Source organism: Staurois parvus, unplaced genomic scaffold (genome assembly GCF_062004578.1).
Source record: "Staurois parvus isolate SC_StPar_1 unplaced genomic scaffold, SC_StPar_1.0 ptg000676l, whole genome shotgun sequence".
NCBI lineage: Eukaryota > Metazoa > Chordata > Amphibia > Anura > Ranidae > Staurois > Staurois parvus.
Window position 1 is genome coordinate 158,489 of NW_028318472.1, and position 26,708 is coordinate 185,196.

Here is a 26,708-nt window from a genome sequence, read left to right on the forward strand (position 1 = left end):
AACTTTTTTTTTGGTTTTTTAATTCCAGCTCCCCTATGTATAAGTATAGCATTAATCTACTTTTGCAGAAATTCAAAAACTTTCCATTTTTTCTCCCCACCTTTATGTCTGTGTTCAGATGGCTGTACAAAAAAAAAGATTCTCCATGACTTCTGCCTTATTTCCTGCAGAGACTTCAGGTCATGACACCCCCCCATTAGCACACCCCCTGCATCATCAACCCTCCTTCCGCCTACCCACCTCCAGGGGCACGAATATTTATTGAAATGCAAGCAATCAGCGATCACAGTTCTCCCTAAATACACAGACATCGATTTTTATTTTTCTGCCTTTGGCCTCGTGCACACAGGGAGTTTTTGCAGCCACTTTGAGCCCGGGGTTCACACTGATGAGGTCCGGAATCTATCTCTCGACCCCTCGCCTCACCCCTCAGTCTCCACCCGAATCACACACCTACTGAGCAACATATCAGACTGGATGTCGCTCCACTTCCTTAAACTGAACCTCTCCAAAACCGAGCTCCTGGTCTTCCCCCAAGCCTGCGCCCCCCATTGACTTCTCCATCACGTCCAACAACACCACCATCAGGCCCGTCCCGCAGGCCAGAGTACTTGGTGTCATTCTGGACTCCAACCTATCCTTCCAGCCCCAAGTCCAATCTTTAACAAACTCCTGCAGACTCCACCTCTGCAACATCGCCAAAATCCGCACGTTCCTAACCCCAGAAACCACTAAACAGCTCATCCACTCCCTCATCATATCACGACTCGATTACTGCAACTCCCTCCTCACTGGCCTGCCTCACCACAGGCTATCCCCGCTTCAGTCTAAATAAACCCCTTTAGAAGAATTACGGTGACATTTTGTTCAGATTGCACAAGTGTTCTGACCAGAGACGTCCGTAGGGTTGGTGTCACCCGGTGCGGTAACACTTGGTGACACCCCCTCCGACGATCCCCGCAGAATGGATCGGATCTGCGGATTGAGCATTGTAAGCTCGAAAGACCGGGATCAGCTGTGGTGCAAATGGTGCCTTTTTTGGGCTTACCTTTAGATTCTTTTGCTCCTTCTTTTATAGACGTGTTTCCTGGCTGATCTTGTAGTCACATTACACTGAAGAAGGTTACATAATCTCTTCTTTTCTCAGGTGATGGACTTGGCGCTTCAACAGCGGTCACAGAAATGACGTCAGTGATGCTTTCCTCACTGTCTACGATTGTAGCTGGAAGACTTTCCCAGACTTGCAGAGCAAATTATCTTCTTGTGCTGATATATTGTAGGTGTTAATGCATGTTTCTGAGAGATATGAGCTCATCATAAAGAGAAAAAAAGTGCATCCAGCCAAATTCTCGGCATAAAAATACCTTTCTTCTGTGGCTCTCAGTACCTGAAAGCACTGCCAGTCAACTACATGGCTTGTTGTCGTCCCGGAATATGAGGTATTGTAGTCCGTGATTGGACAGGTTTCATGTTTATTCTTGAAACATTTCAGAGGCTCTTTCACTTTTATTTTCCACCAAAATAAATTCTGAGAGATGTTTGAGGTGCGGTTCTTGCAATGGCTGTACTGGACTCTCAATTTGCAGTTATGAACAGTTTACTACAGGAGTGTTTTGTAGTCGATTTGAGGTCAGTGATACAACCAGGGGTGGACTGACCATTCGGGCACTCGGGCACTGCCCGTGGGCCCGGGGTCAGTAGAGGGCCCCATGAGATGCCCCTGGTACCTTTCATAGGCTTTTTTGGGTGTGGTTTGACTGTGGGCAAGGAAACAGGGGCCCCATGATCCCCTATTGCCTGGGGGCCCCATGAGTTGTCAGTCCGCCCCTGGATACAACTGTGTTGAAGTCCACAAACACTTGTAAGAGGACATGGGCAAAAGAACACAGGACACCGGTAAGGGCACATAGCCAAGGGAACAGAAACAAATAGCAAGATAGCTCAAGTCTTCTGTTATGAAGGGCCAAATTATCATCTTCTAAGTAGATTCTAGTCCAGGGTTTCTCAACCAGGGTCCCATGAAACCCTAGGGTTCCTCCAGGAGGTTGCTAGCGGTTCCTTGAGGAAGAAGCAATGTCTACCTCTCAGATAAGTTCCAGTTGACTACAATGATCTTTTTAGTGATCTGTAAGGGGGTATTACTTCCCAATGTCCACAAGTGTAAGGATCATTCTTCCCACCAGGGGTGGACTGACAACTCATGGGGCCACTGGGCAATAGGGGATCATGGGGCCCCTGTGTCCTTGCCCAAAGTCAAAAAAGCCTATGAAAAGGGTACCAGGGGCATCTCATGGGGCCCCCTACTGACCTCGGTCCCTCGGGCAGTGCCCGAGTTTCCAAATGGTCAGTCCGCCCCTGCTTCCCACTGACCATCACACTAATGTATCATGAGTTGTAGTGCTTTCAGTACCTGAAAGCACTGCTAGTCAACTACATGGCTTGTTGTCATCCCGGCCTATGAGGTATTGTAGTCCGTGATTGGACAGGTTTCATGTTTATGCTTGAAACATTTCAGAGGCTCTTTCACTTTTATTTTCCACCAAAATAAATTCTGAGAGATGTTTGAGGTGCGTTTCTTGCAATGGCTGTACTGGACTCAATTTGCAATTGTGAACAGTTTACTACAGGAGTGTTTTGTAGCTGGTTTGAGGTCAGTGATACAACTGTGTTGAAGTCTACAAACACTTGTAAGAGGACATGGGCAAAAGATCACAGGACACCGGTAAGGGCACCTAGCCAAGGGAACAGAAACAAATAGCAAGATAGCTCAAGTCTTCTAGTAGGAATTAATGTAGCTTTTGGACCATTAAAAGCAGCCAAGTAGATTGCAATGACTCTGTGAGAGCAGTCATTGTCTGTTATGAAGGGCCAAATGATCATCTTCTAAGTAGATTCTAGTCCAGGGTTTCTCAACCAGGGTCCAATGGAACCCTAAGGTTCTTCCAGGGGCGGTTGCTAGGGGTTCCTTGAGGAAGGAGCAATGTCTACCTCTCAGATAAGTTCCAGTTGACTACAATGATCTTTTTAGTGATCTGTAAGGGGGTATTACTTCCCAATGTCCACAAGTGTAAGGACCATTCTTCCCACTGATCATCACACTAGTGTATCATGAGTTGTTGATATAGCAATTTTTAGCAGGGGATCCCTAAGACCAGAAAGTTATTTCAAAGGTTCTTCTTTGTTTAAAAGGCTGAAAAAGGCTGTTCTAGGCTCTTGTGAGCAATCACAGGTACCTCAGTGGAGGACACCTTCTCGCAATGTCCACTGGCAGCAGCTTCTCCTATGCTCTCCAGCAACAAAGACTTCTTTAAAGATGTTCCATCTTCCTGCTCTGATAAACCCTGTAGCGGAGCAGCTTAATTTCCCTGAGCCTTTAGCACAAGCCCCCAGCTGGAGCTATGGCCAAGAGCGAAAGACCCTCCTCACAAGCAGAAGCCAAGGACAGAAGACCCATTGTCAAGGCCTGCATCTGAACCAGGAACTTCTGCTGTGTCTGGCAGTAACTCTTCTTGCTGAGCCAGCTGAGATGCTGGACAGCTCCCTACCTCATTGCTTAGACAACCTTGCCCTATGTCTTGTTCCTCTTGCACCTTGAACTCTTTGCTACTCCCTATTTAAGCCATGCCTTTGGACTTCTTGTTTGCCAGATTATTGTGCTCTGTCCAGCCAATATCTAGCTCTTGTCATTCCTGCTGCCGTCCGTGTCTTTGTTACCAGTCGCTACTGACCCTTGGCTTGTTCCTCAACTATGCTTCTGCTTAATCCCAATCTGTAACCACTTGTTACTGACTTTTGGTTTGTTTACTGCCTTTTGTTTAATTCCTACCTGCTGCTATATGTTGTACTGGACCCTGACTTGCTTAACTCCTGGTGGGGCGATCCAAAGGACCGTGACCTGGTACTAACATGCCGAAAAACTCATCTCCACCATCAGGAGCTCTGGTGAATACTGGTTAGTATTTAAACCCCGCACCTCAGATGAGCCCGTCTCATCCACCAGTCTAACCTGCTTGTGCACCTATCCTGCTGGTCAGTGGGAGCAGCTCTATGGCTATAGCTACTGGTCTCCGAACCTGACCCCTGACCGTGGTATCCATCTGAAAAGCTTGCACCAAATATTTATCACCTTCCCTCAATCTACTCTACTAGACCACAAACCTTAGTGACAAGTTAGGGTGAATAAATATTCATATCTCATACATTGTTACTTCTTAGACTTTCTAAGAATTCATCTGCAGCAGGCAAAAATGATCCATGTCATTTGCTTAGGAAAAACCGACCAAACACCAAAAATATAAACCAAGCTCAAGCTGGTAACAGGCTGACTGAAAACAACACTAACCAGGGAAACATCAGTTTAAAGCAGACTCCCTACATTCTCCCCCAACTTAAAAATGGTCCTGTCCTCATAGGCCAGGTCTATTCAACTGGCCTAAGGCTTGTGATATGACCGTGTTGCAGTTCACAGACAACAGTAATGTATAGCTCATAACTTTCTGAAATGGGACAGAGGGACACCTTTTAACAAAAAGTGTGTAGGACACACCTCCTGCCACATCTCCAGGTATGTGGACCACCAAGAACTAGTAACTAAAAAACAATTGGATTGGCTGAACCCAAAAGTAACTTTTTTCATCGCTATGTGTCTTTTATACTGTGATACGTGATGTGATAAAAAGTTTAATGTGCAGGGTTTAGTACAGGGGCGGACTGACAACTCATCGGCCCCCCGGGCAATAGGGGATCATGGGGCCCCTGTGTCCTTACCCAAACTCAAAAAAGCCTATGAAAAAGGTACCAGGGGCATCTCATGGGGCCCCCTACTGACCCCGGGCCCTCAAGCAGTGCCCTAGTTTTCAAATGGTCAGTCCGCCCCTGGTTTAGTATAGTGTAACAGTTTTTGGTAGTCAAGTATTGCATCTATTATAAGGGTCTACGTTTTTGTCCAAAAAAGGAACAGCTGAAGAGAGAAGAGGAAATTTATATCCAAAAGAGGGACAGGGGCGGACTGACCATTTGGAAACTCGGGCACTGCTCGAGGGCCCGAGGTCAGTAGGGGGCCCCATGAAATGTCCCTGGTACCTTTTTTATAGGCTTTTTTGAGTGTGGGCAAGGACACAGGGGCCCCATGATCCCCTATTGCCCAGGGGCCCCATGAGTTGTCAGTCCACCCCTGGGACAGTCTCTCCAAATGAGGGGCAGTTGGGAGGTATGGGTAAGGGGCAGGGGCGGACTGACCATTTGGAGACTCGGGCACTGCCCGAGGGCCCGGGGTCAGTAGGGGGCCCCATGAGATGCCCCTGGTACCTTTTTCATAGGTTTTTTTGAGTTTGGGCAAGGACACAGGGGCCCCATGATCCCCTATTGCCAGGGGGCCCCATTAGTTGTCAGTACGCCCCTGGTAAGGGGACAAACGTGTGCCCAAAGGTAAAGGCACACAGCCAAGGGGACTCAAATTAAAAGCAACAGCATTTTGGAGGCACAGCTGTATATTTTGATATGGAATTTTTCTGTAATACAAACATGAAATCTGTTTAACTCTGATACAGTCATAATCAAAAATATTGTCCCCCGCATTTCTGTCAGATAAAGCACTACTTCGCCCAGAAAATTGTTCCAATTTCATATTTATTTCTTTGTATTGGTAGGACACAAAAAATGGAGAAACAAAAAGCCAAGTCTGACACAGTCCATGCAAAACTCAAAAAATGGCCCGGGCAAAGTTATTGGCACCTTCTCAAAATTGTAAGAAATACTTGCATTTCAAATTTATGATGCTTCTGTAATTTGGAATTAAACTCACCTGTATCAATTAACAGGTGCTGACAATATAGAAATCACACTGGCAACCAGTTAAAATGGAAAACTGGACTCAACCTTTGCGTTGTGTGTCTCTGTGTGCCACATGGAGCATGGAGAAGAAGAAGAACAGAAAAGAATTGTCTGAGGATTTGAGAATAAAATTTGTGGAAAAACATGGACAATCTCAAGGTTTCAAGTCCCATCTCCTGAGATCTTAATGTTCCTGTGTCCACTGTGCACAACATTGTCAAGAAGTATACAGCCCATGGCACTGTAGCTAATCTCCCTGGCAATGGATGAAAGATTGCAACAAAGGATTGTTCGAAAGGTGGATAAAGAACCTCGATCAAATTCCAGACAAATTCAAGCTGACCTTCAGGCACAGGGTACAACTGTGTCAGCTCGCAATTTACGTCGCCATCTGAATGAAAAGGGATGCTATGGTAGGAGACCCAGGAGGACCCCACTGCTGACACAGAAACATGAAAAAGCCAGATTGGAATTTGCCAAAACTTGCCTGAGGAAACCAAAATCCTTTTGGGAGATGTGTTGTGGACAGACGAAACAAAATTACATCTTTTTGGTAAAGCCCATCATTCTACTGTTTTCAGAAAAGGTAATGCGGCCTTTGGAGAAAGGAATGCAGTCCCTACAGTCAAACATGGTGGGGGGTCACTGATGTTGTGGGGTTGCTTTGTTGCTTCAGGCACTGGATGTCTTGACCGTGTGCATGGCATTATGAAATCTGAAGACTGTTAAAGAATTATGGGGTGCAATGTAGGACCCGGTGTCAGAAAGTTGGGTCATTGGGTTATGGGTCTTCCAGCAGGACAATGACCCAAAGCACGCATCAAAAAGCCCCCAGAAATGGTTTTAGACAAAGCGTTGGAGAGGACTGGACTGGCCAGCAATCCAGATCCAGTCCAGATCTCAATCCCATAGAGCACTTGTGGAGAGATCTCAGACCAGCAGTTGGGAAAAGGAACCCTTCCAATCTGAGAGATCTGGAGCAGTTGGCGAAAGAAGAGCGCTCCAAATTTCCAATAGAGAGGTGGAAGAAACTCGTTGATGGTTTCAGGAAGCCATTGATTTCATTTATTTTTACTTTTTACCAAATATTAAACTGAGGGTGTCAATAATTTTGTTCAGTCCATTTTTGGGGTTTAGCCTGGAATGCGTCAGATTTGGCTTTTTTCTCCTCTTTCTTGTGTCGTACCAAATACAAACAGAAGAAATAAACATGAAAATGCAGAAACATTTGTAATTGCAACAATTTTCTGGGCGAAGTGACGCGTCATCTGACAGAAATGCGGGGGACGACGACAATATTTTTGGCCATGACTGTATACTGCAAAGAGTGGCGTGGTGCTGGCTGTTTCCGGCAGGGGTGGCTGGATCAAGAAACTAACTCAACAGAACCACAAATCATTTGGCCAGTTAAAACCGCTCCCTGTAGCCAGTTCATTGTCCGTGTATGCTTTTTCTTGCTTCCATGATCCGTTTTGGGTGGACTGACCCTTTAAATCCATCCAGCCCAGCAGAATAACACTGACACGTGTTTCTGTAAACAACATCACAAGCTACTTGGACACCGCACTTCATCCACGGCGCCAACAACGCAGGTGTGATCCGTGACAGCCAGGCTTTTATCCAAACAATAAATTCCTGTAATTGGTGACGATGGACAGGTACAGCTATGCAATTAGCCGACGTGTTTAGGTCCAGGTTGCGGCGCAGCTTAAGCACTTTACGCTTTAATTGACCGTAATCTCTCAGAAAAGGCTTGGCGTCTCCCCCCACCGCGCCAGCAAACTTTTCCTTCTTATCAATGGAATGAAGCTCCGTAGAACATTTCTAGATACCTCGGCAGAGCTACAGATAGGGAGGATGTTGTCAGTGAGAACTGGCCGTTCTTGGACGGCGCTCACCGAGACAGATGCTACTGACAGCGAAGGGCGCTGTGAAGGAATGACATCTGTCACCGGAGTTGTCTGCCAAGCGCGGCCCGACCGCGGCCCCAGCAGATTGCGGCTCATTTCCGGAGCTTGGGGAGTCGTGTCGTAATGACAGCAACAAAGCCGCACAGAGGAAATTTAATGTGATGATTTCATAAGCGGGCTTGCCAGCTCAATTAGAAAGAGATGTGTTCCTATTTCTGTACGCTTGGCTGGCTGATCGCACGCCAGGCTGCCCGGCGGTAACTATTCTCGGGGCGGTTGGGACGCTAGAGGGCGTCTTCAAGATTCAGGTGACAATCCATATGGAAGAAAAAATATATTTTAAAAATATTCTTCCCAAATTTATTGCCATATATTTGAAATACTACAATTTTGGCCATATTCTATATATATTTTAAATATTCAATAAATTTAATATAAATATATTCAATAAATATATTTTTATATTTTATATATAAATATATTTTGACATATATTGAATACGGCCAAAATTGTAGTATTTCAAATATATATCAATATATTTGGGAAGAATATTTTTAAAATATATTTCAAATATATTTTTCTTCCATGTGGGAATTAAAGACGGGGAGATTTACTAAAACTGGAGCACTCATTTACTAAATGCATTCCAAAAATGTAGATTTGTATCTTTAAAGACATACAGTATATTTGAAATGTATTTTTTAAAATATGTGTCATATATTTCGTAATAAAATCGCATTTCAACATGCAGTATGTATCCTAGATTGTAAGCTCGAAAGAGCAGGGCCCTCGAACCCCTCGTGTAGTGTATTGTTACTGTCTTGTCTCATGTTCTGTCCCCTTTTGCTATTGTACAGCGCTGAGCAAACCCTTTGGCGCTATATAAATACTGTATAATAATAATAATAATAATGAATATATACAAATCTACATTTTTGGAATGCATTTAGAGTGCTCCAGTTTTAATAAATCTCCCCGTCTTTAATTCCCACATGGAAGAAAAATATATTTGAAATATATATTTAAAATATTCTTCCCAAATATATTCATATATATTTGAAATACTACAATTTTGGCCATATTCAATATATTTCAAAATATATTTCAAAAAATATATGGAGTTTGCATGTTCTCACTGTGCCTGCGTCTGTTTCCTCCTGGTACTCTGGTTTCCTCCCACACTCCAAAGACATGCTGGTAGGTTAATTGGCTCCTGTATAAATTGGCCCTAGGATGTGTATGTACAGTATGAATGGTAGTTAGGGACCTTAAGTACCTGTAATAAATAATTCCTGCCTGAGATAGGTTGGGCCCCCCCTTAGACTCATCAGGTACAATGGGCACCCTTTGGGACTGAGCAATACGTGAGCTCCAAAAGAATGCCCCTGACCTGACCTAACCAGAATCAACAGTAGTCTGCTTCATACCAGCTTCAGTAGCATAGAAGGAGCGGTGTCCAAAAAAATTAAACTTTGATTAATGGTTCAGAAGATGTTTATTGAAAGTGTAAGCAAGTACAATGAACCAACGCGTTACGGGGGCTTCCCCCTTCTTCAAGGCTGTTGCTGCGTGCTGTTGGATGGGAATGGTTCCCAAAATTACATATTGATTACGAGGTTTCGGAAAGCAGAATGGCAGAGTGTTGGCTATGGAGGCAGAGGCTAGCTCCCTTTGCAACCCTTGCTGGCACTCTGACATTTTGCTTTCCGAAACCTTGTAATCAATATATCATTTTGGGAACCATTTGTCAGGGCTGGGCTCCTGCTACTTAACGAGCAGCTCTTTTCTTTCAGCACTCAGGAGCGGCTCAGCTGTTCGTTAATTACCAGCCACTCATCTCCACAGAAGACTCAACTGGATACTATTTCCTTTCTCATTAGTCTAGCATACAGCCAGCCCTTTTTGCTATTTTAGCAGTTTAGCTCATTTCCTCCTTGCTGTTGCGTGGTCATTGATCTCCAGTGTGTTCCTTCCAGTTTTCATGTGTACAACTCGGTCTGGCTGACTTCTCCAATTCCTGTTTTTTGGCTCCTGGCTACACTGACTTCAGGTTTCCTGACCCTGGCTCGTCTGATTACCCACTCTGGCATCCAAACCCTGGTGTCAGAGATGCAGGTGTGACCAGAAGTGTGTGGACTGACACAGGGAAACGCAAGCTTTAGATATGGTATAAATAAGACGCTTTGTTAAAGACTAACAATACAAACATAAACGCAGTGCACCAAACCCCAAGCTAACACAAATACATACAACAAGGTGAAACAAACCCAAACCTAAACTGATACAGATACCCAGGTACATACACATGTAGAGCACAACGTAGTTAGGCAGGCCGGGTCGATAACTATCGGGCAGGTAGGTACAGGAGGAGCAGGCGGAGAGAATGGTCAGGGTCACAAGCCAGGGATCAAACAGGAGAAGTCAGCAGAGGTCAGGATCAGGCAGGGTCGGCAACAAGTCAGGCAGGAACAGAAACAGAAACAGGAACAGGAACGCAGGTTACAAGATACAGGGGCCCATGGAAAAACACACACCAAGGCACAGACTGCAGGTCTGGCCATCCCTTAAATACACCTGCAATCAGCCCCAGGTGATGGCTAATTGCCGAAGTGAACCTCTGGTTGTTGAGAGCACCCACTGGCCAGCCCTGGTACTGCAGCCCACAAGGCAGGTGAGTCCCACCACTATTGGCAAGTCCATTCCTGACACCTGGCTTCTGTTTTGACTACGTTCCTGATCTATGTTATATTTGCTATTTCATTAAAGGTGTGATTTTAACTGCACTTTTTGGAAATGGAAGCCTTTTTGACATTCCAGGCAGATATAAAAGACCCAAATTAATGTATCTCTTTAATAATCTGTAATCATTAATACATCATTAGATGAATTTTTATAATACAAGCAGTGTAATAGTTGAATGTGACCTGGTATCAGCCTCTTGCACTCTCTGTACAGCAGAACTGGAGTGTAAGAGGGATATGAAACACAAGGAGCCAATCAGTTCATGTGTTGACATGAAGCATACTGATAGGAAGAGAGAGCAGATTGACGAAGATGAGCTCATCGCTGTGCTGTTTAACCTTTCACTATCCAGTCACAGGCTGGGGGCACGTCCGGGATGACCCGGGCTCAGAGGAAGTGGGTTGAATAATGCTGGCTAGCAGACTGAGGACATCTGGTGGCAGAAAAAAAAAGTACTGCTTTGGGAATCTCTCGATTGGAAGTGAATATTGCAGCAAAATTTGGTTTTGTTATATTATCAGTTAACTACTTGTCCTCCGGTTTTACGAGAGCAGTTTTTTTTTGCTCTTCAGCAATGTGTTGCTTTAACTGGCAATTAGCCCTGGTTCACATATATGCGGCTGTGCGGGCCGCGTTTTGCGCGGGCACGAGAGCCCATTCATTTGAATGGACTCCCATGCACCGTGAAACGCAGGGAAGAAGTCCCTGCACTTCTGAAAATACAGCCCGCATGGGAACCTCAGTTTCCAGTACAGTTGCATTTTCCAGTGCGGGCGGCGTGCCATTAGAACCAATAGCACCCGCCCGTGGGTCCGCATTCCTCTGTGGGGGTGGTGCGGTGGATTTTCGTGCGGATGCGCAGCGGCACCACCGACACAGATGTGAACCTAGCCTTAAAAGTTATTGCAGTGCTTCTTCTCCCTTCACTGTCCAGTCACAATCTGGGGCGGGTCCAGGGCAAAGTGAGCTGGAGACATCTACTGGCAGAAAAGGGGTACTGCGGGGAAGATTTTTGGATTGAAGGTGAACACTGCAGCAAAAGGGCTTAATGAGCTATTCTTTTTAATTTGCAATTTTTGTTTGGAGTTCTGTTTTTAAGGGTCGGTCCAAGGAAAGTTCCACTGTAATCACAGAGGCAGAACATTTTTTTACTTCTCTAACTAAACATGCTGCAGCAGAGGACTAACTGCACTCTAGTAAATGTTCATATTTCTGCTCATGCACTTGGCCATTAAATGCTCAATAAAAAGTATTTTTATTTTCACAGAAACAATCATAATTTTTTTAATATCCTTGCAGAGCTATGTGGCCTATATATTTACAGCCGTGCTTAGTGGAGTCCTTTAAATTTTTATAGAAGAGGCACATTGGAACGGTGCTTAAAATGTAAAGGTTTTACAAGCAGCACTTGTACGCGTTCCAAACCAGCCAGAAAGAAAAAAAAAAAAAAAGCGCCGAGCGGTGCCAAAGGGATAAACGGCAATGATAACCCTGAAATGGAACGCTGGATGGAGATTACTTACGGATGCAGGACCTGCTGTCTGCATGGAGGCGGAAGCCCGCTTTACACTCGCAGTGATACGACCCCGGGGTGTTGACGCAGCGCTGCTGGCAGCCGCCGTTATGGACCTGGCACTCGTCGACATCTAGGACAGAGAAAGAGAAAAGGAAATTAACAGCTGGACGATAACCATTCCACCATTGTTGAAAAAAAAATGGTAATAATCATCTTCAAATATTATTGTCTGAAAATAAAAAGGCAAACATAGCGCAGCCGCCGGGCGAAATTCTCATGTAAATAACGCCAATAGGAACCATTAAAGGAAACCAAAAGAACGACTTATTTTTTTGTTATGCAGAAAGTATCATATAAAGGAAATGGCTTAACAGAGTCAAAGACAAATTCTGTTCATTTCGGCTTGAACTGCTGCTGCGGTAACCTAAAAATCACCTTTTCAGGATGTTTGCCATCTTGCTGCACTATGTACAGGTTTTAAAGCAAATCCTTTTTTTTTAAATGTGTTGTAAAGCTTCTTCTATGGGAAAGCCAGAGAGGATAGAGCTGTGACCAGAGTGCGGAGGGACAGAGCCACTGCCAGGATACAGACTTTGCGTAGTTGTGTACTGAAGTCACTAGAGGCAACCCAGAGTGAGTGGACCCCTAATCAGAAGGACCATTGCTCCCGTGTGTTGCTACCACTAGAGACTAAGCCCTTAGGAGCTACCTAACCAGCTGCTTTATTGCTCTAAACTGCCTGCAGGCCTTGTTAACTGTCCCTAGGCGCGCCTACGGTTATTGAGCCCCAATGTTAGCCGGCTGAAAAGTCAGGACTAAAGATTGCCCCTTAAAGTGGTAGTAAACCTTAGACATGAAATATGAACAAAGTGCATCCTTCTATAGTGTGTTCTTGTCTCAAGAGTACTAATGCCCCGTACACACGATAAAAAAATCGTACAAACGTTTTCGTAAGAGGACCGATCGTCCGATAATCGGATCGTTAGTACACAGCTTTTGAGAGCCGATGACGACAATTCGTGCGACAATATCTGGAGGGACAAGTGCGAAAAATGTTCTCATACGATGGCAGATGGTACAATTTTCGTTTGTTCAGTCCGAAAATATTATTATTATTATCATTATTATACAGCAACAATACAGTTCAATACAAGAGGGTTGGGAGGGCCCTGATCCTTGGAGAAAATACAATACAAATACATGACATCACTTTCCAAATTCTTTTCTTTTGTATGAGAATTTTTGTATCCTTAGTAACCTTTGCACTTTCGATGTGAGATTAGCAGGTGAAAAAAATCGGACGATCGTTCGTCCGATATTCTCATCATGTGTACGGGGCTTAAGTGCCACTGCCAGGATGCAGACTTTGCGTAGTTGCATACTGAAGTCACTACAGGCAACCCAGAGTGAGCGGACCCCTAATCAGAAGGACCATTGTTCCCGTGTGTTGCTACCATTAGAGACTAAGCCCTTAGGAGCTACCTAACCAGCTACTTTATTGCTCTAAACTGCCTGCAGGCCTTGTTAACTGTCCCTAAGCGCGCCTAGGGTTATTGAGCCCCAATGTTAGCCGGCTGAAGAGTCAGGACTAAAAACTGATATTGAAAACCTTTTTTTATCCTTAACTTAAATTATTAAATCAAACCATAAAATTAAATATAAATAAAATGTCCCAAAAAAATTATTTCCAAGTCCAACAAAACCTCTCAATCCTGTGTGTCCAACTTCAATATTTCCATCATTCCAGACCCAGTGAATACCTCGAAAAAATGAAACTATAATAGTGTATTACCTTCAAATAAGAAGTATATACCTTCAAAACAAATAAATATATACTATAATCTGTGCAAAATAAAATAGATTCAACTGTGAGTAACACGTGAATCGTGCATAATCATCTGAATGATGGAAATATTGAAGTTGGACACACAGGATTGAGAGATTTTGTTGGACTTGGAAATTCACTTTTCATTTTTTTGGACTTTTTATTTATATTTAATTTTATGGTTTGATTTAATAATTTAAGTTAAGGATAAGAAAAAGGTTTTGAATATTAGTATTTGCTTTCAAGGGTGAAAGTATGGCTTTTTCTTGGGATTAGAAGTTGGATATTCACTATATGAGTTTTATTTAGGTTATAAGTTGCTGAGTGATTTATTTAATAGAACTAAAAACTGCCCCTTAAAGTGGTTGTAAACCTCAGACATGAAATATGAACAAAGTACATCCTTCTATAGTGTGTACTTGTCTCAAGAGTACTAATGCCCCGCACACACGATAAGAAATTCATACGAATGTTTTCGTACGAGCACCGATCGTCCGATAATCGGATCATTAGTACACAGCTTTTGTGATCCAATCACGGCAATTCGTGCGACAATATCTGGAGGGACAAGCGCAAAACATTTTCTCGTATGATGGCAGATGGTACAATTTTCGTTTGTTCAGTACAGTAGTCGTCCGAAAATATTGTTATTATTGTCATTATTATACAGCAACAATACGGTTCAATACAAGAGGGTTAGGAGGGCCCTGCTCCTTGGAGAAAATACAATACAAATACATGACATCACTTTTCAAATTCTTTTCCTTCGTACGAGAATTTTTGTATCCTTAGTAACCTTTTCACTTTCGATGTGAGACGAGCAGGTGAAAAAAATCGGATGATCGTCATGTGTACGGGGTTAAGTTCCACTGCCAGGATACAGACTTTGCGTAGTTGCATACTGAAGTCACTACAGGCAACCTAGAGTGAGCGGACCCCTAATCAGAAGGACCACTGCTCCCGTGTGTTGCTACCACTAGAGACTAAGCCCTTAGGAGCTACCTAACCAGCTACTTTATTGCTCTAAACTGCCTACAGGCCTTGTTAACTGTCCCTAAGCGCGCCTAGGGTTATTGAGCCCCAATGTTAGCCGGCTGAAGAGTCAAGACTAAAGATTGCCCCTTAAAGTGGTTGTAAACCTTAGACATGAAATATGAACAAAGTGCATCCTTCTATAGTGTGTACTTGTCTCAAGAGTACTAATGCCCCGCACACACGATAAGAAATTCATACGAATGTTTTCGTACGAGGACCGATCGTCCGATAAGCAGATCATTAGTACACAGCTTTCGAGAGCCGATCACAACAATTCCTGAAACAATATCTGGAGGGACAAGCGCTAAAAATGTTCTCGTACCATGGCAGATGGTACAATTTTCGTTTGTTCAGTACAGTAGTCGTCCGAAAATATTGTTATTATTGTCATTATTATACAGCAACAATACGGTTCAATACAAGAGGGTTAGGAGGGCCCTGATCCTTGGAGAAAATACAATACAAATACATGACATCACTTTCCAAATTCTTTTCTTTGGTACAAGAATTTTTGTATCCTTATTAACCGTTTCACTTTCGATGTGAGATTAGCAGGTAAAAAAAATAGGATGATCGTTCATCCGATATTCTCATCATGTGTACGGGTTTAAGTGCCACTGCCAGGATACAGACTTTGCGTAGTTGCATACTGAAGTCACTACAGGCAACCCAGAGTGAGTGGACCCCTAATCAGAAGGACCACCGCTGCCGTGTGTTGCTACCACTAGAGACTAAGCCCTTAGGAGCTACCTAACCAGCTACTTTATTGCTCTAAACTGCCTGCAGGCCTTGTTAACTGTCCCTAAGCACGCCTACGATTATTGGGCCCCAGTGTTAGCCAGCTAAAGATTCAGGACTAAAGACTGCCCCTTAACAGTTGCTACCCAGAGATTTTTTTGTCCTTTTCCTTACTTGAAGGGGTACCTGTCAGGAGACGCTACATCATACCCTAGCCTATCCCTTAGAGTACACTCTATTGAAGAGTAGTATTATCATTCATATTGCAATTAATGTTTACACCATTTACTGCTGATTTATGCATTACATCTGGTGAAAGGACTTTGCGGCCATTACCTGTTGTTACCACTAGAGACTGAGCCATTATGATCTACCTAACCAGCCACTTTATAGCTCTATTACTGCCTGCAGACCTTGTTAACTGTCTGTAAGCATGCCTACGGTTATGGGGCCCCAGTGTTAGCCGGCTAAAGATTCAGGACTAAAGACTGTCCCTTAACAGTTACTACCCAGAGATTTTTTTGTCCTTTTGCTTAGTTGAAGGGGTACCTGTCAGGAAACGCTACACCATACCCTAGCCAATCCCTTAGCGTGCATTCTATTGAAGAATAGTATTATTATTCATATTGCAGTTAAAGTTTATTTGCACCATTTACTGCTGATTTATGCATTACATCTGGTGAAAGGACTTTGGAGCCCTTACTTGTTGTTACCACTAGAGACTGAGCCATTAGGCCTACCTAACCAGCTACTTTATAGCTCTATTACTGCCTGCATACCTTGGTAACTGTCTGTAAGCACGCCTATGGTTATTGTGCCCCAATGTTAGCCGGCTAAAGACTCAGGATCAACGACTGCCCTTTAACAGTTGCTACCCAGAGATTTTCACCCTTTTGCTTAGAGTGCTCAGAGTCCTCACTTAAACAGAGTCCCTATCAGAGTCCTTCCTTACTTGGGGGGATATTGAAGCAGAGAAAATAGACAGCCTCTGCTGACCTAAATCTTCAATCAGTGCACATTTAGGATATGCCACGGTCCCCATCTGTGGGGTGGATAAAATCTAGTAATGGGCCGGATGTGGCTCATGGGCCATAGTTTGGACACCCTTGCCTGGATACTTCTTGCTATTTACAAATTGTCTCCTTTGGGCTCCATTGGCCGGTCCCCAAGACCCCCCGCCTTCCACCTGTCTATTGAGGTCCCCTTTAACTAGCCAGGCTGAGAAGACACCTTTTCTGAACTATAGGTCCATAGACACACACAGCACCTGACATGGGACCACAGGTAGGTGTATGGGAACGGAGGAGCACACAAAAGGTACTGTTTTTTTTTTACATTAATTCAGAGAATAAATTTACTACTACTTGAAATAAAATGGCCTCCTACAGGTCGGCTTCACACCAACGGAATCGCAGTGCAGAATTCGGAGAGACTGGCGTCGCGTGTCTTCCATCTCAGAAATAGTAACAGTTCCTGTCATTACAGTTACATTGTATAGTAAAACATCCCTTCTGGAGTTTGTAAATTTTAAGTGGAATCATTTGTTGGACAATCCCTTGAAGGCTGTGTGTCTTCTGGCCACAGAGTCTCTCCTAATTGGCTCTGCGTAGACCTGACGACTGTCGGAAATGTACATTCTTCATGGAGAGCCGGCTACATACGTTACATAGTTTCTTAATACCTCATCTTGGATCCATTTTCCATGCCTATTTTAGATTTTATCTGCAAGGCTTCTGGAATGTTCTCAGGGTCACAGGAAGACCAGGCTGGAGAAGCGCCAGATGATCCATCCGATGAGTCCTGAATCCCACTGGAGCAAAGTTTAATGAAACACATCCGACCAAGACCGCTATCGGAAAATAGGTACCGAAGGTTGGGGAGTGCAGCATGGCTTCTGCTGGCAAACCACTGGTGGACCTCCAGCTGTTGCAAAACTACAAGTCCCATCATGCCTCTGCCTTTGGGAGTCATGCTTGTAACTGTCAATCTTGCAATGCCTCATGGGACTTGTAGTTTAGCAACAGCTGGAGGGCCGCCAGTTTGACACCCGTGCGCTAGACTGACACAATGATACCCAACACAATGTTACATGGGCTGGACAGAGCGGGGTAGGGTTGAGAACCTCTGTCAGGTTTTTATTGCTATGTCAAGGCTAGGTTCACTCCTATGCAGTTTGCGTTTCATCCTTTTCTACAGTTCTTTTTTGCGGTGCGTTTTGTATTTTTGCACGTCTTTTTGACGCATTTGTGTTTTTTTTCCTCCCCACGTTCTTGATGGGCAGATTAAAATGCAAAATGCATCAAAAACATGTCAAAAACGCGCTACATGCATTTCTGCAAGGGAGGATGTCACCAGCACACTGAGGATCACCAATACGGGTGCAAAGGTTTTAATGAACGATCACATAGTTACAGCAAGGCAACGTTTCGGAGTCTCGCAGGACCCCTTCATCAGGCATGTCACCACATCACTTCATCAGGCATTTGTGGTCATCAATGTGAGTCTCATCTTTGAGAAACAATGTCTGCACCATGGGGTACAAATGGTGGGCCAAAATTTGTACCTAGTTGCTGGCAGTGACTCTACCTTTCAAGGTGATGGTGGGGCCTGCAGAATACCAAGATATGGCTGCGCAGGCCAAGATTGTGTCACCACAATGTTTTACAGTTGGCACCAAGGCCTGATCTAGGGGGGTGCTGGGGTGGGCTATGCCCCCCCCCCCAGATTTTAGTTGTGCACCCCCAGGTCTCAAAGTGCATCCATTGATCCATGAGCATCTCTGATGCGCACAGTTGATGTAAGGACGCACACTGATGGGGACACCTGATGTAAGAGAGCACTCTGATAGGGATGCCCGATCACAGTGGACACTCCGATGGGAACACTGATTAAGGGGGAGTAGTCATGATGTAAAGAGGGACTCTGATGAGGACTCTTGATGTAAAGGAGGACTCCAATAGGGGCATCTAATATAAGGTGGCACAGGTTCTGTTTAATCACCGTAATTTAATAACAGCCTAAGTGCCCGAGTTGCAAATCGCATGACAAGTCGCACCCTATTGTCCGCAATTAAAGCGGTCATATCGGTGTGATTCTGACTTGGTCGGAGCTGCGCCAATTTCAAAAGTAGTGCAGATGTGACTTGCATAGACATCTGTGTCTTGCAAGCCACAGGTGTCTTGCAAGTCACACTTCAGGTCGAAATAACACCTGACTTTGAAATCGTGCAACTTCACTGTACGTCGCACGATTTCAAAGTCAGATCAGTGTGACCATTGTGTAATACATAATAGTGTTTGCCAGGTCGTGACACTGTGTGACAGACTGTCAGAGACTCACACAGTGTTTCCATTATGTCCCCTAACTTTTTTTTTTACTGCACCCTCCCAGATCGGATAGGCTAGATCCGGATCTGGTTGGCACAAGACAGTCCTGCTGGTGAGGTTTGGATGGTGTTCAGCACGCATAAACACGTCTATTGGTTAGGAACAGTGTGAAGCTCGATTAATTGGACCATATTACAGGATCGATGGTCCACCACTTATGAGTGTTGCACCACTCTCCCCTCTCCTGAGCATTAATATCGGTCACAAGTGGTTTGACAATTGCAGCTCGCCCGGGAATGTTCTGCTTATGGAGTTCCCGCCGCACAGTTTTTATGGACACGGGCTTTGGAAGATTGAGATTGAGCTCTGCAGTCACTTTTGCAGCAGTTGTCTTCTTTTTCCGGGTCACAATCCTGTCCTTTTGTCTCTTTTGGTCAGTTGTCCATGTGGACTGCAGTCATTGCTTATCAGAGGATATTTTCCGGAAACTGTATATGCCAGCAATGGGCAAACTACGGCCCGCGGGCCGTATACGGCCCGGCGGACCTTTTAATCCGGCCCGCGGAGCTAGGCTCCCACTAGGCTCCTCTCACAGTCCGCCCTGAAGACCGGTGTAGCATGAAAGTCTGTCTCCTATGAGGATCTGTCCCCCTCGACGTATCTGCGCATGTGCCGGAGATCGGCTGCTAATGCCTGAAACTGGCAAATGCGCAGATACGTCGAGGGGGACAGATCCTCATAGGAGACAGATTTTCATGCTACACCGGAACGGCGCGGGAATACGGCGAGAGGAACGCGCGGAGCAAAGGTAAGTGAATTGACACAGGGGGGACTTGGGGACTTAATATGGGGGATGAATTAATATGGGGAATGAATTACTATAGGGGGGATGAATTACTATATGGGGGATGAATTACTATAGGGGGGATGAATTACTATATGGGGGATGAATTACTATATGGGGGATGAATTACTATATGGGGGATTAATTACTATGGGGGATGAATTACTATATGGGGGATGAATTACTATGTGGGGGATGAATTACTATATGGGGGAGAAATTACTATAGGGGGGATGAATTACTATATGGGGGATGAATTACTATGTGGGGGATGAATTACTATGTGGGGGATGAATTACTATATGGGGGATGAATTACTATAGGGGGGATGAATTACTATATGGGGGATGAATTACTATGGGGGATGAATTACTATATGGGGGATGAATTACTATAGGGGGGATGAATTACTATGGGGGATGAATTACTATGGGGGATTAATTACTATATGGGGGATGAATTACTATATGGGGGATGAATTACTATGGGGGATGAATTACTATATGGGGGATAAATTACTATAGGGGGGATGAATTACTATAGGGGGGATGAATTACTATAGGGGATGAATTACTATATGGGGGATGAATTACTATGGGGGATGAATTACTATGGGGGATGAATTACTATATGGGGGATGAATTACTATAGGGGGGATGAATTACTATAGGGGGGATGAATTACTATAGGGGATGAATTACTATAGGGGGGATGAATTACTATGGGGGATGAATTACTATGGGGGATGAATTACTATGGGGGATGAATTACTATATGGGAGATGAATTACTATATGGGGGATGAATTACTATGTGGGGGATGAATTACTATGTGGGGGATGAATTACTATAGGGGATGAATTACTATATGGGGGATTAATTACTATATGGGGGATGAATTACTATATGGGGGATGGATTACTATATGGGGGATGAATTACTATGGGGGATGAATTACTATATGGGGGATGAATTACTATGGGGGATGAATTACTATATGGGGGATTAATTACTATGCTTACTATGGGGGAATATTACTATACTTACTATGGATGACACATACACATCATTCATCTACTCTTGGTCCGGCCCCCGGGTCCAGTATCTGAACCCATTGCGGCCCTCAAGTCAAAAAGTTTGCCCACCCCTGGTATATGCCGTCATAACCTTTGATGCAGGCTGTCTACTGGATAGGAACCCGCCCACTGCCAGCTGTCAATCACAAGGGGAGTGGACCTGATGGGGAACTAGAGTCTGTGAATCTATCTTTGCCGGGGAGGTCTATTATTGGTGGGCGATCTCTTGTTGTTGTGGAGGTCTATTGTTGCTGGTGGGGGATATATTACTGTTTGGGAGGTCTATTGTTGCTGGTGGGGGATCTATTGTTTCTGATGGTCAATTGTTGCTGAAATGGATCTACTGTTGAGGGACAGGTCTATTTTTGCTGGCTGCTGGGGAGTCTATTTGATGCTGGCTGCTGGGAGGTCTGTTGTTGCTGCTGGGGGTCTATTGTTGCTAGGGTGGTATTTTATTCCAGAGGTCCATTGTTGCTGGGGGAGGGGTCTATTGTTGCTGGTTGCAGGGGATCTATGTTACTGCTTGTCTTGTTATCATTAACAAATTCCATACAAATTACTTATCACCACAGAATGATACTTCTCTGGGAGGTGGGTAGGGGGTGGAAACATTGGATGGTGCTCGGAGCTGGATAGGGGGTGGAACCATTGGACGGTACTCGGAGGTGGGTAGGTGGTGGAACCATTGGACGGTGCTCGGAGGTGGGTAGAGGGTGGAACCATTGGATGGTGCTCGGAGGTGGGTAGGTGGTGGAACCATTGGACGGTGTTTGGAGGTTGGTAGGGGGTGGAACCATTGGACAGTGCTCGGAGGAGGGTAGGGGGTGGAACCATTGGACGGAGCTCTGAGGTGGGTAGGTGGTGGAACCATTGGACGGTGCTCAGAGGTGGGTAGAGGGTGGAACCATTGGATGGTGCTCGGAGGTGGGTAGGTGGTGGAACCATTGGACGGTGTTTGGATGTAGGTACGGGGTGGAACCATTGGACAGTGCTCAGAGGTGGGTAAGGGGTGGAACCATTGGACGGAGCTCGGAGGTGGGTAGGGGGCGGAGACAAGAAGTGACTCAGAAGTGGAGTTCCTGCACCTATTCTCTAAGAAAAAAGTCCTGTTCTCACCAAGATTAAAAATATTCAGCTAGAATTGGGCTTTAGGACTTTGCAGTTCTTCACTGATCTCTTCTCACAGACTGGCAGCACCAAGCCGGGCGTATCTTGCACTGCGGTGATTATGAAATAAGATATAAAGGTTGCACAATATTTTTCAATGAATTCTTAAAAATCTTACTTATGAAATCTCCTTAAACTTTTTCCACGCGCAGTACCTCCCGGAGACGCAGCAGAGGTACAGTCCTCCCCCCCCCCCGAGATTTACTATACAATCAAAATGAAGAGTTAGCATACATTGTTGTTTGCCAGCTTGCTAATACAGAGCTTGGCACCTCATATACAGGTAATGAATTTGCCGGCAGCAGATTAATTGCCATCATTCATCCATTGCCATAACGGCAAAGCGGAGTCGTGTGCCCATCTGGGTGGTAGGGGAAGTCGAGGACCATCATTCAGATCTCCGCAGTACATAAGACTTTCATTTATATGGATTCTAGGTGTCGGCTGTTATGTGGCCGCCTATATTTTACATATAACTTTATTTTATTGTTGTTTTATTAATATGTTGAAGTCTGTAGATGTATTAAATCACACGCTGCTCCCTCTTCACTGTAATGAAATGAATATTTGTTAAGTGGATCAGGGTTAGTGGAGGTGGAACCCCCATGGATCATCACCTAGTGCTTGCAGGGGATGTGAAGCACATTTCTCCCATTAGAACACACGTGTCAAACACAAGGGCCTGCCAGGTCATTTCATGTGGCCCTCCACCTCTACTGTAGCTGCAGCACCCCCCCCCCCCTCATCTCTGCCACCCATCTCAGCAATTGGCAGCAGAGAGGAGGAAAGAACTCCTCCTACAGATCCTGTGCCTGTCTGTGAAGCCATAGAACCCCCTCGTCTCCACTTTTCATGGTTCACAGCTAGACCCCCAGCTTCTTCTCTACTGTAGCTGTGGCACCCCCCCTCGTCTCTGCCCCCCCCCCCATCTCAGCAGTTGGCAGCAGAGAGGAGGACAGAACCCCTCCTACAGATCCTGCGCCTCTCTATGCAGCCACAGCAACCCCTTGTCTCTACTTCTCCTGGTTCACAGCTCCAACCCCAGTTCCTTCTCTACTGCAGCTGCAGCACCCCCCTTGTCTCTGCCCCCCCCCATCTCAGCAGTTGGCAGCAGAGAGGAGGACAAAACCCCTCCTACAGATCCTGCGCCTGTCTATGCAGCCACAGCAACCCCTTGTCTCTACTTCTCCTGGTTCACAGCTCCAACACCAGTTTCTTCTCTACTGCAGCTGCGGCACCCACCTTGTCTCTGCTCCCCCATCTCAACAGTTGGCAGCATAGAGGAGGACAGAACTCCTCCTACAGGTCCTGCATCTCTCTGTGCAGCCACAGCACCCCCTCATCTCCATTTCTTCTGGTTCACAGCTCCGCCCCCAGCTTCTTCTCTACTGCAGCTGCGGCACCCACCTTGCTGCCCCCCCCCATGTTAGCACTTGGCAGCAGAGAGGAGGACAGAACACCTCTTACAGATCCTGTGCCTCTCTGTGCAGCTGCAGCACCCCTTCATCTCCACTTAACCTGGTCTCAGCATTCAACAGACCCCATTAGCTGATTCCAGCTCTCCTCTGGTCCTCCTCCAGACCCTGCACTCTCTGCTTCCCAGCTCCACCCCCAGATTCTTCTCAGGAGCAGAGAGGAGGACAGAACTCCTACAGATTCTGTGCCTCTCTGTGCAGCTGCAGCACCCCCTCATCTCCACTCCCCCTGGTTTCAGCATTTGGCTGACTCCAGCTCTCCTCCAGTCCTCTTCCAGATCCTTCACTTTCTGCATCCCAGCTCTGCCCCCAGCTTCTTCTCAGCAAAAAAGAGGACAGAATTTCTCCTACAGATCCTGCACTGTCCTGAGCAACTGCAGCTCCCCTTCAGCTCCACCTCCCCTGGTCTCATAATTTCACATACAGACTCTGGCAGCTGACTCCAGCCCTCCTCTGGTCCTCCTCCAGACCCTGCACTTTGTTTACCAGCTCCGCTCCCAGCTTCTTCTCAGCAGCAGCAGCACAAGGTCAGGTGGGTGCACTGTGACGTAAGGGAGGGTGGGGGAATCTTGACATCGAGTCTTACAGATACAACCGGCACTTTGAGAGAAACCATAATGCTGGTGTGGACTGCACTGACATTGAGTTTGACATCCCTGCATTAGAAGGTCACAGAGGTGTCATCAACCCTAAAAAAGGCTTGAAGCATGGGCACACCATGGAGGAAGCAAGACATGGAAAAGCTGCTGTGTTGAACAGAACATCTATGGTACCAGGCTTAACAGAAACCTTTGAAAATGCTAGTTGCCTGGCTGTATCAGTATCTATCAGCTTTGTTACTTTCCAAGTCACGGACCTGGAACAGATATAGAGACTGAATGTTTAGCTTCACAGAGTGCATGTTTGTTCCAGAAAATATCGAAGGCAGAAACAGTCAGGGAACTCCTAGCAACCTTTGAGGGAAACCTGGGGTTCTATGGAATCCTGGGGGAGAAAGATTGGGTTTGAACCACTGTAAGTGGAGCTGGAGATCCTTGTGGGGACTGTTCGATGGTCTCTTGGATATAACTTACTGACAATATACATTATGTCTGTCTTTTTATATCTGAAATTATTCATTGTGACAAGAAAAGGCAGTTATTCCCAACCAGGGTTGCATGGACCTCTAGGTTCCTCCAGAGGTTGCTAGTGGTTTCTTGAGCAGTGGCTGATTGACCCCCCCATGTGGTGGTGCTTGCATAGCACCAGGACCAACAACTAAAGCCAGCTCCATGACACCAACTATCCGTTCAGTTGTCTTTAAGGATGGCATTCTGATCATCAAGGTACAAAGCATTTTTCTTCATGACCACCAATGCAAGGAGAATTTTTCTCGCTGACCACCAATGTAATGGTATTCTTCCCAATGACCACCAATGTAAGGAGCATTATTCACATTGACCACCAATGTAAGGGACATTCTTCATACTGACCACCAATGTGAGGAGCATTATTCATACTGACCACCAATGTGAGGAGCATTATTCATACTGACCACCAATGTGAGGAGCATTATTCATACTGACCACCAATGTGAGGAGCATTATTCATACTGACCACCAATGTGAGGAGCATTATTCATACTGACCACCAATGTGAGGAGCATTCTTCCCACTGACCACCAACATAAACATTCTTCTCACTGGCCACCGATGTAATGCTATTCTTCCCAATGACCGCCAATGTAAGGAGCATTATTCACACTGACCACCAATGTGAGGAGCATTCTTCCCACTGACCACCAACATAAACATTCTTCTCACTGGCCACCAGTGTAAAGAGCAGGGGCGGACTGACAACTCATGGGGCCCCCGGGCAATAGGGGATCATGGGGCCCCTGTGTCCTTGCCCAAACTCAAAAAAGCCTATAAAAAAGGTACCAGGGGCATCTCATGGGGCCCCCTAATGACCTCGGGCCCTCTGGCAGTGCCCGAGTTTCCAAATGGTCAGTCCGCCTCTGGTAAGGAGTATTCTTCCTACTGACCACTAATTTAAGTGGTGGGAAAGTGCTTGATTTTGCACGTGCTCCCAAAACGCAAAAGTGTGAACCGATCCTAAGAGTTGCTGTGCCAGGGAATGCAGGAGATTGGCATCCAACCAAACTCAGGTAGGTAACCTGTTTTCACTTAAAAAACGCATTTAATGATTGTTTCTGAACGCATGTTTGGATTACACGGTGTTTGTTTTAACTGCGTGGCGTTTAGCGTGAAAGTCGAGATAAGTCTGAGGCTCACAGGGCACGGCGGTCTGCTCAGTATTTATTGACACACGTATCCCCCACCACAGGAGGGCCGTGCGAAGCTAAACATGTAATCAATGGGGCTTTCCATTCTGCGAATTCAGCCATTAAACATTTCCAAACATGTTACACATTGTTTAATGAACGTGTTTTTCCAAAACCGAATTCCTCTCTAATTAAACTCGTCTTGTTTTGTTTTTAGTCTGCAAATATTTTCCGTGTTCCACGTGATGTCAAGTTTTTTTTTTTTTCCACGATCGGCTCATTGTTATAGGAAGACAGGCGTTTCGCTACATGTAGCAGAAGGAGCTTTGTTTAGAGATCTTCGGCTTTAAATGGAAGGAGTTCCGCGACCAGAGAATAGGACATTCTGTGAAGGTCCCGAAACACCGAACTGACCTCAGACATCTCGGTATACCTCGGGGACCAGAGAGGATGAGGGACACCTTTCAGCAAGACAATGTTTAGGAGAGACATGTCCTTACCTCAGCCTTTCCCAACCTACTTACCCCAGAGAATCCCTAAAATAATTTTTAGGTTTCAGGGAACCCTAGTTAGAATCAATTTATTGGGGGTCAATGGCAAAAATGGACTAAACATTGGTGGTCAGCGAGAAGAATGGTCCTTACATTGTGGTCAGTGAGAAGAATGGTCCTAACATTGTGGTCAGTGAGAAGAATGGTCCTTACATTGTGGTCAGTGAGAAGAATGGTCCTTTATTGGTGGCCAGTACAAAGAATGCCCCTTACATTGGTGGTCAATGGGAAGAACGCCCCTTGCATTGGTGGTTAGTTGGAAGAATGTTCCTTACATTGGTGGTCATTATAGAGAATGCCCCTTACATTAGTGGTCAATGAAAATAATGTTCCTTACACTGGTGGCCAGTGAGAAGAATGCTCCTTAAATTGGTGGTCAATAGGAAGAATGTCCCTTACATTGGTGGTC

General features: G+C 45.3%; 1 protein-coding gene across 2 annotated transcripts in view; it reads right to left on the reverse strand.

Annotated features, from left to right (window-relative positions):
* The window catches only part of MEGF6 (multiple EGF like domains 6), a 529,814-nt gene that overhangs the window by 146,247 nt on the left and 356,859 nt on the right, over nt 1-26,708 (reverse strand). For both annotated transcript variants that reach the window (XM_089652234.1, XM_089652235.1), the window contains one exon: nt 12,008-12,130. In XM_089652234.1, the coding sequence (XP_089508360.1) occupies nt 12,008-12,130 (123 nt within the window). The remainder of the gene's footprint in view (nt 1-12,007; nt 12,131-26,708) is intronic.